This window comes from Mesoplodon densirostris, chromosome 2, assembly GCF_025265405.1.
Source record: "Mesoplodon densirostris isolate mMesDen1 chromosome 2, mMesDen1 primary haplotype, whole genome shotgun sequence".
Taxonomy (NCBI): Eukaryota; Metazoa; Chordata; class Mammalia; order Artiodactyla; family Ziphiidae; genus Mesoplodon; species Mesoplodon densirostris.
The window spans coordinates 172,841,162-172,855,246 of NC_082662.1; the positions used below are offsets into that span (position 1 = coordinate 172,841,162).

General features: G+C 36.6%; 1 protein-coding gene across 3 annotated transcripts in view; it reads left to right on the plus strand.

Moving 5' to 3' along the window:
• The window catches only part of TAF1A (TATA-box binding protein associated factor, RNA polymerase I subunit A), a 33,345-nt gene extending 20,511 nt beyond the window's left edge, over window positions 1-12,834 (plus strand). For 2 of the 3 annotated variants that reach the window (XM_060088645.1, XM_060088646.1), the window contains exons 7-11: window positions 73-231; window positions 6,917-6,983; window positions 8,086-8,209; window positions 9,733-9,887; window positions 12,591-12,834. In XM_060088645.1, the coding sequence (XP_059944628.1) occupies window positions 73-231; window positions 6,917-6,983; window positions 8,086-8,209; window positions 9,733-9,887; window positions 12,591-12,703 (618 nt within the window). In that variant the 3' untranslated portion in view covers window positions 12,704-12,834. Of the gene's footprint in view, window positions 1-72; window positions 232-6,916; window positions 6,984-8,085; window positions 8,210-9,293; window positions 9,555-9,732; window positions 9,888-12,590 lie in introns of those variants that run through there. The other variant, XM_060088647.1, reaches the window with a different exon arrangement.
• The last annotated feature ends 1,251 nt before the right edge of the window (window positions 12,835-14,085 follow it).

Genomic DNA, 14,085 nt, shown 5'->3' on the forward strand with positions numbered 1-14,085 from the left:
TAAGTTGTACATGATATTTCATATAGCTATCTTACAGAATTTAGCTAAGATATCATGACTTATTTTATATAGATGCTGGAATTCTATGGGGATCAAGATGGAGCCCGAGAGGTGCTTACCAATTACGCCTATGATGAAAAGTTCCCATCAAATCCAAATGCTCATATCTACTTATACAACTTTTTAAAGAGAGAGAAGGCACCAAGAGAGAAACTGATAAGTGTGCTTAAGGTAGACAATTTTTATGTCAGTGTTTGAACAGGGTTGGGGATCTACTTTAAGACATTCTTAGGTCACTGCTTTCCAACTTTCATGTTATAACATCCAGAGAAAATGACAGTGTATGTATGGCACACTGAGGTAAAGACAGGAGGCTACAGCCTCCCAGCAGACCCCCCATCACTACCATTCCCCCATCTTCTGCCCAAGTGAGACGGAGGGGAGACGATCAGTATTTCAGAAACTGTTACCCTGGTTGGAAAGTTCTGCATTGCTTTTTTTTTTTAGGAAATCATCTTTATTGAAATTTAACTTACATACAATAAAACAGATATTTCAAGTGTACACTGGGATGCATTTTTACAAATATATGCATCCATGTAACACCATAATAATTAAGATATTGAACATTTCCATCACCCTAGAAAGTCCCTCATTTCCCTTTGCAGCCAAGCCGCCCATGTACTCTTAGCCCCAGGCAGTCACTGATCTGCTTTCTGTCACTATAGATTAGTTTTATCTCTTCTAGAATTTCATATAAATGAAATCTGACAGTATGTACTCTTTTTTTTTTCTTTAGATCTGGATTTTCTTTCTCAGTAGAATGTTTTTGAGATTTATCCATATTACTGTATCAGTAATTTGTTCCTTATTACTGCTGAGTATTATTCCATTTTTATACATTCACTTCTTGATGGACATTTGGGTTATTTTCACTCTTTGGCTATTATGAATACCACTGTGAACATTCATGTATAAGTTTTTGTGTGCACATATATTTTCATTTTTCTTTGGTAGTTACCTAAGAGTGGCATTGCTGGAAAGTATATGTTTAACTTAAGAAACTGCCCAATTGTTTTCTGAGGAGACTATACCATTGACATTCCCACCATCAAAGTATGAAAGTTCAGTTTCTCTTATTTGTCTTATTGATTTGGAAGTTTTTTTATATAATCTGGGTACAAGTCCTTTGTCAGGTATATGGATGGTAAATATGTTTTCCCAGTTTGTGGCTTGCCTTTTTGTTTTCTTTACAGTATTTTTCAAAGAGCAGAAATTTCTAATTTTGATTAAGTACAATTTACTCATTTTTCTTTTACAGTTAGTATTTTTTGTCTAAGAAATCTTTGCCTACTCCAAGATAAAGAAGATTCTCTTCTGTGGTTTTTTTTCGAGAAGTGTTACAGTTTTATGTTTAGGTCTGTGATAGGTTTTGAGCTAATTTTTTTGTGTAGTGTGAGGTAAGGGTCATTGAAAAGACTATCCCTTCCCTGTTGAATTACATTGGTAACTTGGTTGAAAATCAATTGACCATGCATATAGACTCTATTGTGTTCTAGTGATGTGTATTTCCATTCGTATACCAATACTGCACATCCTGACTACGGTAGCTTTACAACAAATCTTGGAATCATGTCATGAAAGTCATACAAATTTGTCCTTTTTCAAAATTACTTTTAGCTTCTCTAGGTCTTTTGACTTTTCATGTACATTTTAAAATCAGTTTGTCAATTGCTACAAAAATATCTTGTTGGGATTTTGAATCTGTAGGTCAATTTTGAGAGAATAGACATCTTAGTAATACTGAGATTTCCAAACTGTGAACATGGTATGTGTCTCCATTAATTTAGGTATTTTATTTCTCTCTGAAATGTTTTGTAGTTTTTAGTGTATATATTTTGTTAAATTTACCCCTAAGTGTTTCAAGTTTGGGATTGTGACTGTATATGGTATTCCTTACAATTTTTTTTTATTGTGGTAAAATATATGTAATATGAAATTTACCATTTTAACCATTTTCAAGTGCACATTTTTTCTTTTTTTTTTTTTTTTTTTTGGCCATGCTATGTGGCATCTGGGATCTTAGTTCCCTGATCAGGGATTGAACCTGTGCTCCCTGCATTGGAAGCTCGAAGTCTGAACCACTGAACCGCCAGGGAAGTCCCTCAAGTGCACTTCTTTTTTTTCTTTTTTTTTGGGAGGTATGCGGGCCTCTCACTGTTGTGGCCTCTCCCGTTGCGGAGCACAGGCTTCGGACGCACAGGCTCAGCGGCCATGGCTCACAGGCCCAGCCGCTCCGCGGCATGTGGGATCTTCCCGGACCGGGGCACGAACCCGTGTCCCCTGCATCGGCAGGCGGACTCTCAACCACTGCGCCACCAGGGAAGCCCTCAAGTGCACATTTTAATGGCATTGTCATTAAGTACATTCACAGTTTTGTGCAACCATCACCACTGTCTACTTCCTGAACTTTTTCATCATCACAAACAGAAACTCTGTATCCATTAAACAATACGGCTCCCCCAATCCCTAGTAACCTCTATTCTACTTTTTTTTTTAATATATTGAAGTATAATCGATTTACAGTACTGTGTTAGTTTCAGGCATTCAGCAACCTCTATTCTACTTTCTGTCTTTTTATAAATTTGCTCATTCTAGGAACCTCATCTAAGTGGAATCATACAGTATTTGTCCTTTTATGTCTTGCTTATTTCATAATGTTTTCAAGATTCATCCATGTTATAACATGTGTCAGAATTTCCTTCCTTTTTAAGCCTGAATAATATTCCATTATATATATATATATATAATGGAATATATATATTATACAAATATATTCCATATTTTATTTATCCATTCATCTCTTGGTAGACATTTGGGTTGTTTTCAGTTTTTGGCTCTAGCGGATAACTCCATTATGAGCATTGGTGTACAGTATGTGTCTGAGTCCCTGCTTTCAGTTATTTCATATATACCTAGGAGTGGAATTGCTGGATCATATGATACTTCTTTGTTTAACCTTTTGAGGAGCCATCAAGCTGTCTCCATAGCAGCTGTACCATTTTACATTCCCACCAGCACTGCATGAGGGTTTAAATTTCTCCACATCCTCACCAACACTTTGTTGCTTTCCTTTTTTAAGAAATTGATAATAGGTCTCCTGAGGTGTACGAAGCAGTATCTCATTTTTATTTTGATTTGCATTTTCCTGATGATAGTGACGTTGAGCAGCTTTTCATGTGCTTAGCGGTTATTTGTGTACCTTCTTTGGAGAAATGTCTGTTTACATCCTTTTTTTTGAATTAGGTGTTTCAGTTTTTTGTTATTGAATTTAGGAGTTCTTTATATATTTTATGGTCAGTTTCTAATCACATTTTAGAGGAATAAAAAAAAGAAAGGTCCTTTTCAGCCTATACAAATGACTGAGAAAAATCCTTTTCTACCAATCTTCCTTTTAAAAAGCCAATTAGCTCTAATCTGTACTTGTATAGTCATCAAAATTGACATTATCAAACCTTCAGATGTGGAAACTGTACCTTTTATAAAGTTTTCAACAGGCTTTGTTTTACTGCATAATACTTTAAAAAATGTTTTTAAAGAAAATCTGGTTTATTCTTGATTCAAGGCACTTTACATTTTCTTAACAGCTTTTTTGAAATAGAATTTACATAACATAAAATTCACTGTTTTAAATGCACAATCCAATTTTTTTAGTATATGTACAGTGTTGTGCAACCATTATCATAATCTATTGTAGAACATTTAATGACCCCCCCCCCAAAGAAACACCATGCCCATTAGCCCACACCCACCCTCTCCACCCAAACCCTAGGTGACCACTAACCTACTTTCTGTCTCTATAGATTTGTCTATTCTGGACATTTCTTATAAATGGAGTCATGCAATATGTGGCCTTTTGTGACTGGTTTCTTTCACTTAGCATATTTTTAAGTTCATCCATGTTGTAGCATGTGTCAGTACTTCATTCCTTTTTATGTCTCAATATTATTCCACTGTATGAATATACAACATTTGTTTATCCATTAACCAATTGATAGACATTTGGGTTGTTTTTACTTTTCAGCTATTATGAATAATACTTCTGTGAGCTTTTGTGTAAAACTTCTTGTGGGACATACATTTTCAATTCTCTTGGGTATACATACCTTGAAGTTGAATCACCAGAATATGCTAACTTTATGTTTCACTTTTTGAGGAATTGCCAAGCTGTTTTGCCAAGGAGCTGCACAATTTTACGTTCTCACCAGCAGTGTATGAGGGTTCTAATTACTCCACATCCTCGCTCATATTTGTTACTACATTATTATTATTATTATGGCCATCCTAGTGGATGGAAAGTAGTATCTCATTGTGGTTTTGATTTGCTTTTCCCTAATGACTAATGATGTTGACCAACTTTTCATGTGCTTATGGGCTATTCGTTTATGTTCTTTGGAGAAATATTCCTTTGCCCATTTTTAAATTGGGTTGCTTATCTTTTTGTTGTTGACATGTAAGAGTTCTTTATATATATTCTGGATACTAGACCCTTATCAGATATATGATCTGCAACTATTTTCTATTTTCTCCCTTTTTGTGGGTTATTTTCATCTTTCTTGATAATGGTTTTTTTTTTGGCTGAGTGGTGCGGCTTGCGGGATTTTAGTTCCCCCACGAGGGATTGAACCCAGGCCCTCGGCAGTGAAAGTGCCAAGTCCTAACCACTGGATCACCAGGGAGTTCCCTTGATAGTGTTCTTTGAAGCACAAAAATTATTGATTTTGATAAAGTCCAATTTACTGTTCTTCCTTTGGTTGCTTGTGCTTTAGTTATGTCATATCTACAAAACTATTGCCTAATCTAAGGTAACACATATTTACACCTAGGTTTTCTTCAGAGTTTTATAATTTTAGTTTTTACCTTTAGGTCTTTGATCCATTTTGAGTTAATTTTTGTATGTGGTGTGATGTAGTGGTCTAGTTTCATTCTTTTGCCATGTGGATATCCAGTTGTCCCAGCACTGTTTGTTGAAAGGAATTTTCTTACTCCCATTGAATTGTCTTGGCACCATTGTCAAAAATCAATTGATCATGGATATATATGGTTTATTTCAGGACACTGAATTCTGTTCCATTGATTTATATGTCTATCTTAATATCAGTACCACAGTCTTACTTGCAAACTGCATAATATACTATTAAAGTTGCTATTTTAATTTTACTCTTCAAGATTTCTCTTTACCCACTTGTGCAAGAAAATACTAAGGACATTTACAACAAAAGCAAGATTCTGAACTTCACTCAGGTCGTCATTCATTAATGGTATTCTGAAAAGACTTTAAAAAATGGAATAGAAAATAACTATTCAACACTTCAAGACAAGATAGATTTAGAGAAATTCTGGTTTTCCTTTTGAAAAATACAATATTTGAAATTAACTCAATAAATGGGTTTAAATAGATTGAACATAGCAGAAGAGAGAATTAATGAACTGTGTAGAAAATCAGGCTAAAGAAGGAAGAGCAAAAAGGATAAAAAGTGCAGAAAAGAGTGTACAAAGGACTCAGTGAAAGGTCTGAACTACTTGTAATTGGAGTCCAGGGAAAGGAGAGAAAGAACGGGGTTCAAAAGCAAACAAACAGGCAAAGACAATATTTAATGAGTCAATGGCTAAGAATTTTACAAAACTGATGAAAGACTTCCAGAGTTCTGATAGTGTTCTTTTTTTTTTTTTCTTTTTGCGGTATGCGGGCCTCTCACTGTCGTGGCCTCTCCCGTTGCGGAGCACAGGCTCCGGATGCGCAGGCCCAGCGGCCATGGCTCACGGGCCCAGCCGCTCCGCGGCATATGGGATCCTCCCAGATTGGGGCACGAACCCGTATCCCCTGCATCGGCAGGCGGACTCTCAACCACTGCGCCACCAGGGAGGCCCCTCTGATAGTGTTCTATCTTTTGATCTGGGTGCTGTTTACGTGAGTGTGTATAACTTGTGAAAGTTTATTGAATGGCACACTCGTGATTTGTGTACCTCTCTAGTACATATGTTATATTTCAATAAAATATTTTTTAAAAATCTAAGTGAATTGAACCATATACAGAATTCCCTAAATCAAAAAAAATGTGATTTTGTAAAAACTGAGTTTTAATAATACTCTCTGATACTGGTATATTGATCATGTTGATTGATCTCTAATTTAAAAACTATTAAGAAATTAACAAATTTACTTTTCATTTTGTGGGAAATTATTTCAGTGTAAGGTTAAATTATCTCAGCAGCAGACAGAATAAGTTCATCTCTAATATTAAATGTGTTTAAGTGAGAAATATACTTTCAATCCTGTTTTTTGCATATTCATAAAAATTGTCCATCCTATTTTTAGAAAGAAAAACCTTTAACTTCTCCCTGTTGTGTAAAAAGATTGTAAAAATATTGACCTGAATACCCTTAATGTACTGTGTTCCTGAACACAATCTTCCAAAATAACTAGCCTTGCCTTTTTTGGGTTTTGTTTTGTATATTCTGTGACCTTTTGTGATCAATAAATATTAAATATCTTTCCTATGTGATATTGATTCTCTTTTTCTTTATTTTTTTCCTCAGTCCTGGCTACTGAAAAGAAATTAAGTTTTTAAGTGTGGTAAACAGTATAAGTATAGAGAAAATAAAAAGTCTCCATCTATCCACATCCCCCCACCCTCCCAACCAACTATCTTGTTATGAGATTTTTTTTTTAATAGCTTTACATAGAACACCTTTCTGTACCACAATTGAACTGGATAAAAGCAAAGTATCTTTTAAATCCTTGATTCCTTTACCGAGGCCATATTAGATAGTAAGAACTTTATTTGAAAGTAAGCTGAAATTAGAGAAACGCCTTTCGAATGTGTAAAAATTACAAGATTATCCTTTCTTCCAGATTTTGTATCAGATTGTACCATCTCATAAACTGATGTTAGAGTTCCACAGATTACTGAGAAAATCAGGTAAGTAGTTTGTTTTAAATCTCTTTGTGCAGACAAGCTGTAGACTGGGGCTCAGCAGACTGTGGCTATGGGCCAGATCCACCTCTTGCCTGTTTTTTTTTTTTTTTTTAATATTTCTTTCTTCCTTCCTTTCCTTCTTTTCTTTCTTTCTTTCTGCATTGGGTCTTCGTTGCTGCACCCAGGCCTTCTCTAGTTACGGCAAGTGAGGACTACTCTTGGTTGCAGTGTGCAGGCTTCTCATTGCAGTGGCTTCTCTTGTTGCGGAGCACAGGCTCTAGGTGTGCGGGCTTCAGTAGTTGTGGTGCACAGGCTCTAGAGCGCAGGCTCAGTAGTTGTGGTGCATGGGTTTAGTTGCTCTGTGGCATGTGTGATCTTCCTGGAACAGGGGTAGAACCCGTGTCCCCTGCATTGGCAGGCGGATTCTTAATCACTGCACCACCAGGGAAGTCCCCTCTTGCCCGTTTCCATAAATCAAGTTCTGTTGGAGCACAGCCATGTCCATTTATTTATATACATAAATATAAAAGCAGTCTATGGCAGCCTTTGCCCTATGACAGTAGTGTTGAGTAGTTATGACAGCCTGTAAGGCTTGCAAAACTTAAATAGTGTCTGGCCCTTTACAGAAAAAGTGTGCTGACCTCTGCTATAGAATTTAGGCAATGGTTGCAAAAGAAAAACAGCTTCAATTTATATGATTCAGCTCATTTTAATCTTTACTGGGATTCAGCTCAGTATAGAAAAGAACATAATTCTTCATAGGAAATCCGCTTGCTAAGTCCAGTAGGTACTGGGACTACCTCGGTTCTTCTAATAGAAGAGAACATATATAAAATACCCAAATAGGGCTGGTACCTTAAGTAATGTTCTCAGTAGTATAAACCCATATAGAGGTCAGACTCACCACCCTGCCTTCATTAATGTGGACTAAATTATCGAATTCTTCAGATTCATCACAGGAGAGTATGATCATAATGAATTGTTTTAAACTGTTAATCAAACTAGAAGGCTTATGATTCAGTGATACTTTATCAGTGGAATATAATCTTTTAGCTTTGTGCTCTTCAATGTTTTCTGTAAACGCTAACTGTTGTGACCATTGCAGAAAACGAAGAACACCATAAACTGGGGTTGGAGGTATTATTTGGAGTCTTAGATTTTGCTGGATGCACTAAAAATATAACTGCTTGGAACTATTTGGCAAAATATCTCAGACAGACTTTAATGGGGTAAGTAAGAAACATACAGTGTTTATTACTGGATCAGCATAAATAATGTTTTATAATATTTTAGCTAATAAAGTTCTTTGTTTATGTTTTTGGATTTCTTGAACTGTGTCTTCAGCTGTTTTCTTCTAAGTACGTCAGAAGAACAGGAAATAGGAAGTCACAAGTAAAACGTACAAAAATTCTATCCAGATTTTTTGTGCTATCAAAATGGGTAATAGCCCTTACCACTACTCTGCTAAGAGCTAAGTTTGTGCTTTCTAATTGGAAATAGGGACCAGAAGGGGTCACCTCCACTTTTCACTAGATTCTTTGTAAAGCTGTTTGTGATTTGTGTCATCAACTTGTAAGATCACATGGGAAGCAGCTTTTCTCCCAACAGTTCTCAGTCATTTTCATTGGGTTTTTTTAGGACCTCATAACATCGTCATGGTTATTCATTCAGCAAATATTTATTAAGCCCCTTGTGAGCTGGATATATAAAGCTATCCCTCTGATCAAAATAATCATCAGTGCCACATTTTGAGTAAACGAAAAGGAGTGGCCCTTGTCATTTTTACCTTGTGTGTGAGAGAATAAAGGATATCACACACAATGAAATTAAATTTCATTGATTTATTATATCCATTTTAGTTGCTTAGGAAATTCAATATCAGTGGGAACTTGCTTCAGGCTTCAGACCTGACTTGACCTTAGAACAGTCTTGATTAGGAAGTATTTTTGGTGTGATATGTTGATGTACTCACTGTAAACCACTTTCCAAATCTAAAGCACTGTACAAACCCTTACTAACCCCAAGGTTCTTGAAGGCAGAGAAATGTGCTGCTCACTTTTTAAACCTCTAGAAGTTTTGCCACAGGGGCAAATAGGTACTAAATAAGTCTTTGCTCTATTAAATTATTGAGGAATACTTAGCATTGCCTGGGTTCAGCTGTCAAACCTATGAGTTCCTGTGTTTGTATAATAATGCCATCTCAAGTTGGATAGTAATTCTTTGTAGCATATAATTTTAAAGTAAGGTTTTAAAGTAACTTTTAAGAAATAAATAACAATAGCCAACATTTGTTGAAAATTTACTTTGTACCAGACAGCATGCAAAGAGCTTTATACGACACTTGCTATACTATGGACCAGTTTAATCCTAATAACAATGCTACGAGATGGGCACCATTAATATCCTCAAGGAAATTGAGGCTCAGAGAGATTAAGCAACGTGCCGAAGATCACACAGATAGCAGATGGAAGACCTGGGATTTGAATCTGAGATTTTGACCTTAGAGTCTATGCTGTTAACTGCTGTGCTGTACTGAACTGGCTCTTTCATTAAATGGAAAATGGGACATGGAGATCAAAGAGGACGAAAAAGGATTTGCTTTCATGCGTGTGCTATGCCACGGCCATACTCGGAAGCTAGTTTGGAAACATCTTCCTTGTCATCTTTCCACAGACCCTACTTAAGTTCAGATTCTGACACTATAGGTCTGTCTCCATCACTGACCTTCCCTTTTGACATTTTTCTTTTCCAGGAGTCATCTTGCCTGGGTTCAAGAAGAGTGGAACTCCAGGAAAAACTGGTGGCCAAACTTTCACTTCAGCTATTTTCGGGCAAAAAGTGATTGGAAGGAAGATAAAGCTTTGGCTTGTGAGAAAGCTTTGGTAGCTGGGTTATTGTTAGGAAAAGGTACATGTTTTGTTTTCTTTTTACCTAGCCATAGCTTTCAGGTGATTTTGAAATTACAAAGTGTGGCCATCCATTCATATTAGAGTTTACCTAAACAGTATCTAAGGGTATTAGATGCTGGAAAAATAACTGCTGAGTGGAAAAATGAATACTGAATTTGGGCCAGGTGATCTGCTTATAGGGAATTTCCATGGATTAGAAACAGTAATTTCATATTGTTGATCGTCATTGGTTTTTATGCTCTAACTTGAGTATCTTTAGGGGCCATTAAGATAAAGGATGCACCGTTTTCACAGCAAATGACCATTTGGCTGTGCTGTAGAGAAAGTTTACTGAGATTATCTACTATATTAGACATAGAAAAATATTCTTTATTGACCTCATTTTTTTATGACAGCTTTATGTTATTTATATTTACCTACCTGTTGCTGTAAGGATGAGACATTTTCTTCCCTTAAGAAAAGAAAAAAAAAAACAAAAACCTCCTATTAACTTACTTAAAAGTCCTCTTAAAGGCAAATTGGTCTTTTCTTTGGGGAACATCTTGGCTGTTAAAACTCTTACCTGCTTTGTACCACTGAAATATAGAAAGGTAGCCAGTACTGAAATGAGTGCCACAGAACGTGTCCAGAGGTGAAGAAAGTGACCTCACAGTGGCCATGAGTAAGCACTGTGTGGCCAGGGAGTTTAAAGTATCCTAAAGAGATTCTTCAGGTCGGTTTAGATATAATTTGTATTGATTTGGAATTAGTATTCTCAGTTAATGTTTCAGATGGTTACTTAGATTAGTAAAATACTGATTTTATGGGAGGAAAGGGATTAGTAAACATGAAAGTAGTTTAAAATTTTTCTCTCTGAAGTACTGATGACAAGAAACAAATGTGATTTGGACTGTGACTTTCTGCTTTATGCGTGTAGAGGTTTCTGGTACAGACATCAAAAGGTACCTGTGTTTGAGTGGGGTCCGAAGACCTGGGTTAACTTTCCAATTCTGTCCCTTACTTGCCATGTCACTTAGGTCAAGCATTAACCTTTGGGAGCCTTGTGTTTGAGATGGGCAGTGTAACACCTGCCCTGTTTGCTTACAGGATTGTTAAGCATCACACAAACATCACATCAAAGTGCTTTATACATTCTGAGGTATCCTGCGAATATCAGGCATAAAATGTCTGAGAATGGGCTCACCTTTTCTTCTTTCAGGGTGTTGGTATGGGGCTGAGTCAGTCTATTGGGAGTTGTGCTGGGTTTTGTTCTTGATCCGGTTACCCTCATTACATCCTGGGATTCGAATTTTAGCCGTGGCCTCCCTTTGCTCTGTGCTTGGAGTAGGGTACGGTGGCTGTCCTTCCTCCCATGCTCTGCTCAAGGTGAACCAGGCCCATTTCTCCTTGGAGGGGCCTTTCCTCCCAACAGTTCAGGCTGCTTGACTGCCATGTGACTTTAGCTTGGTGGGCTTGAAGTTAGGAATTGTAGTTTATTTGGCTTTTTCTCTGTTTAGATTGGTAGCAGAGTTTTTTCCAGTTTTCTGTATTCTAGACAGAAGCAGAAATCTGTGTACAAAGTATTTCGTTTTTGCTAAAGTGGTAGATGTGTTTAGAAACACAAATTATTATATAACACCACACATGCCACTGCTTCCCAGCTAATAAAATATTAGCAGTTCTCGCCTACTATTTTCAGGGATAATAAAATTGTTACTCTAGGGCTTCCCGAGTGGCACAGTGGTTGAGAGTCCATCTGCCGATGTAGGAGACACGGGTTTGTGCCCCCATCCGGGAAGATCCCACATGCCGCGGAGCAGCTGGGCCCGTGAGCCATGGCCGCTGAGCCTGCGTGTCCGGAGCCTGTGCTCCGTAACGGGAGAGGCCACAACAGTGAGAGGCCCGTGTACCGCAAAAAAAAAAAAAAAAATGTTACTCTAGGTACAATATATATTCGAGCAATTTCCCAGAGAATATGAATAAATGCAAGCTGAGACTGTAATAAAATTAATTTTTCCTATGTTTTTTATGGTCTCATTTATTAAATAGAGAAAATCTCTTATAATATCCAGTTTACATTTTTCTTACAGGAATTTGATTCATGTCTCTGAAATACTTAACTAGTGATCCTCTTAGCATTGTAAGACTATGAAAAGCAGGTAGAACTTCTGATGAGCACCTTTGGCACCTTTGGCATATCTGCGTGATCACCACCCAGCTGCCTGCTAGATGGCGGAAATGACTAGATTAAATTTTTGATTTCTTCTAACCTATGATTTGTTTATTCTAATTCTTCACATCAGGGTTTTCTACAGAGAACTTCCTTATTGTCATAGATGCGTCTTTGACTCTTTTACCAACTTATCATTGAGAAGGAAGCCCTAGTAGTTTGCTTCTGGAGAAGGCTCATTTAATATATGAATATATATAATATGCATATCACCTTAACTAAGGTTTAGGAGGGAAGGTAGAAAACAGGCTAAAGTATATACTTTAATTATGATGCATCAGAAATATTTTTGTATGTAGGAAGCAGTACATTTCATTGGTGACAGCTCTGAGAATGGGCTTAGACATATTGGTGTAGATAATAGAAATCCGTCTACTTTTATAATCATCAGTATGCCAGAGTTGAAGCAAAAATTTTAAAATGTAGAAATATACTTGAAGAATTTGATGATAAGTATTAAAACTTTTTATTTTGCCTTGTTTTGTTTCTTAGGTTGTAGATATTTTCGGAATATTTCAAGACAAGATCATCAAGTCTTAAAAAAGAAAATTAAGCAGATCAAGAAATCAGTGAAAAAATACAGCATTGTAAATCCAGGACTCTGATACTGAATTTTAGTTACTTCAGATTAGTAGCTACAGAGTAGTAACTCAGTTGATAGCTTTAAATGTATTTATTTATTTGGTATTTTAAGAAGGTAGCTTATTTGGCTATGAAAAAGTTATATTTATATTTTTTTATATTTTCTTTTACTATCGGTTATAGCTAGAGAAACAGTCTCATTGCCTTTGCTCTTTGTAAATACATTTTTTCTTTTTTTTTTACTGTTAAATGTAACATTAAGGAATAATCTTCAAATTAAAATATATTTGTTTAATCAGAGCATATAGCCCTACAGCAGTTATTGCTGTTTGCAGATAATTTGCCTCGATAATTGTGTAATAAAATATAACTTGTGGGACTGTTAAGTGAACGTGTGTATTCTTTTAGATGCTAAATGATACATGTTAGGTTTACCACCATGAAGAATATATTGGTGATGAGTTCTGTTGAGGAAACAGAGAAGGATTTAGAAAAGAACTCCTCCTCTTTCTCTTTTGGTAGTAAGACATGGCAGTGTGGGGTTAAGTGACCTCTGGTAGAGAGCTACCTTTGACTCTGGAGGACTCCTTTGGGTCAGAGAGGGTAGGAGGGGCCTGGTTGCTTTTAGCTGGCACTGGCCTAACTTTAAAGGATTCTAGATTTGTTGGTTTGCTTGTTTGCCTTGCACAGCAATCTAAGACATGTTCTAGAACTACTGTGTCCCTCTCCTTTCTCTTGGAAACCAGAATGCAGCAGTAGGTAGCTGGACAATGGAGAAATAGTGTCCCAGGGTCATACAGGAAGCCCACTGGGAAAGCTTCGCTCAGAAGCCAAGAGCAACTTTCCTGGAATATCAGCTGAGCTTTATAATATGTTGTGGTAACTGGTGGAGTAAGTGCTTCTTGAAAACTAATTTGGCTCATATACATTTACTGTTCAGATAACTAGTATTTGAGTTCCATGAAGGCTCCCTAACTTCAGACCAAGTCCAATATTAAGATGGCAAACCACACGTTTTCCCCATTGGCTTACATTCCTACCAATTTCAAACCATCTGTCAGAAAATTAGGGGACAAATTATGCTTTGTCAATAATTTAATTCGATATTTTATACTTCGTAAATAAATGACTATCAACAAATAACTACCCAACTTTATAATATTCGTGTGAAACAGAGGTGCCCCACAGAACCAAAGTAAAGCAAGTGAAAACTACCAATGAATAGGGTCGGCTTCACCACTGGGAGTCCATGCTTGGGTGGTAAAGGAGTTCCGTATAAGATCAACACTATAAGGGTGAAATTCCCAGAGGATGTGGACAAAATCTCAAAGCCTAAGCCAAGATCGTCAGGGCATCTACTCCCTGAAACCTATAGTCAAAAACTCTAAAATAGGATTTATGAATT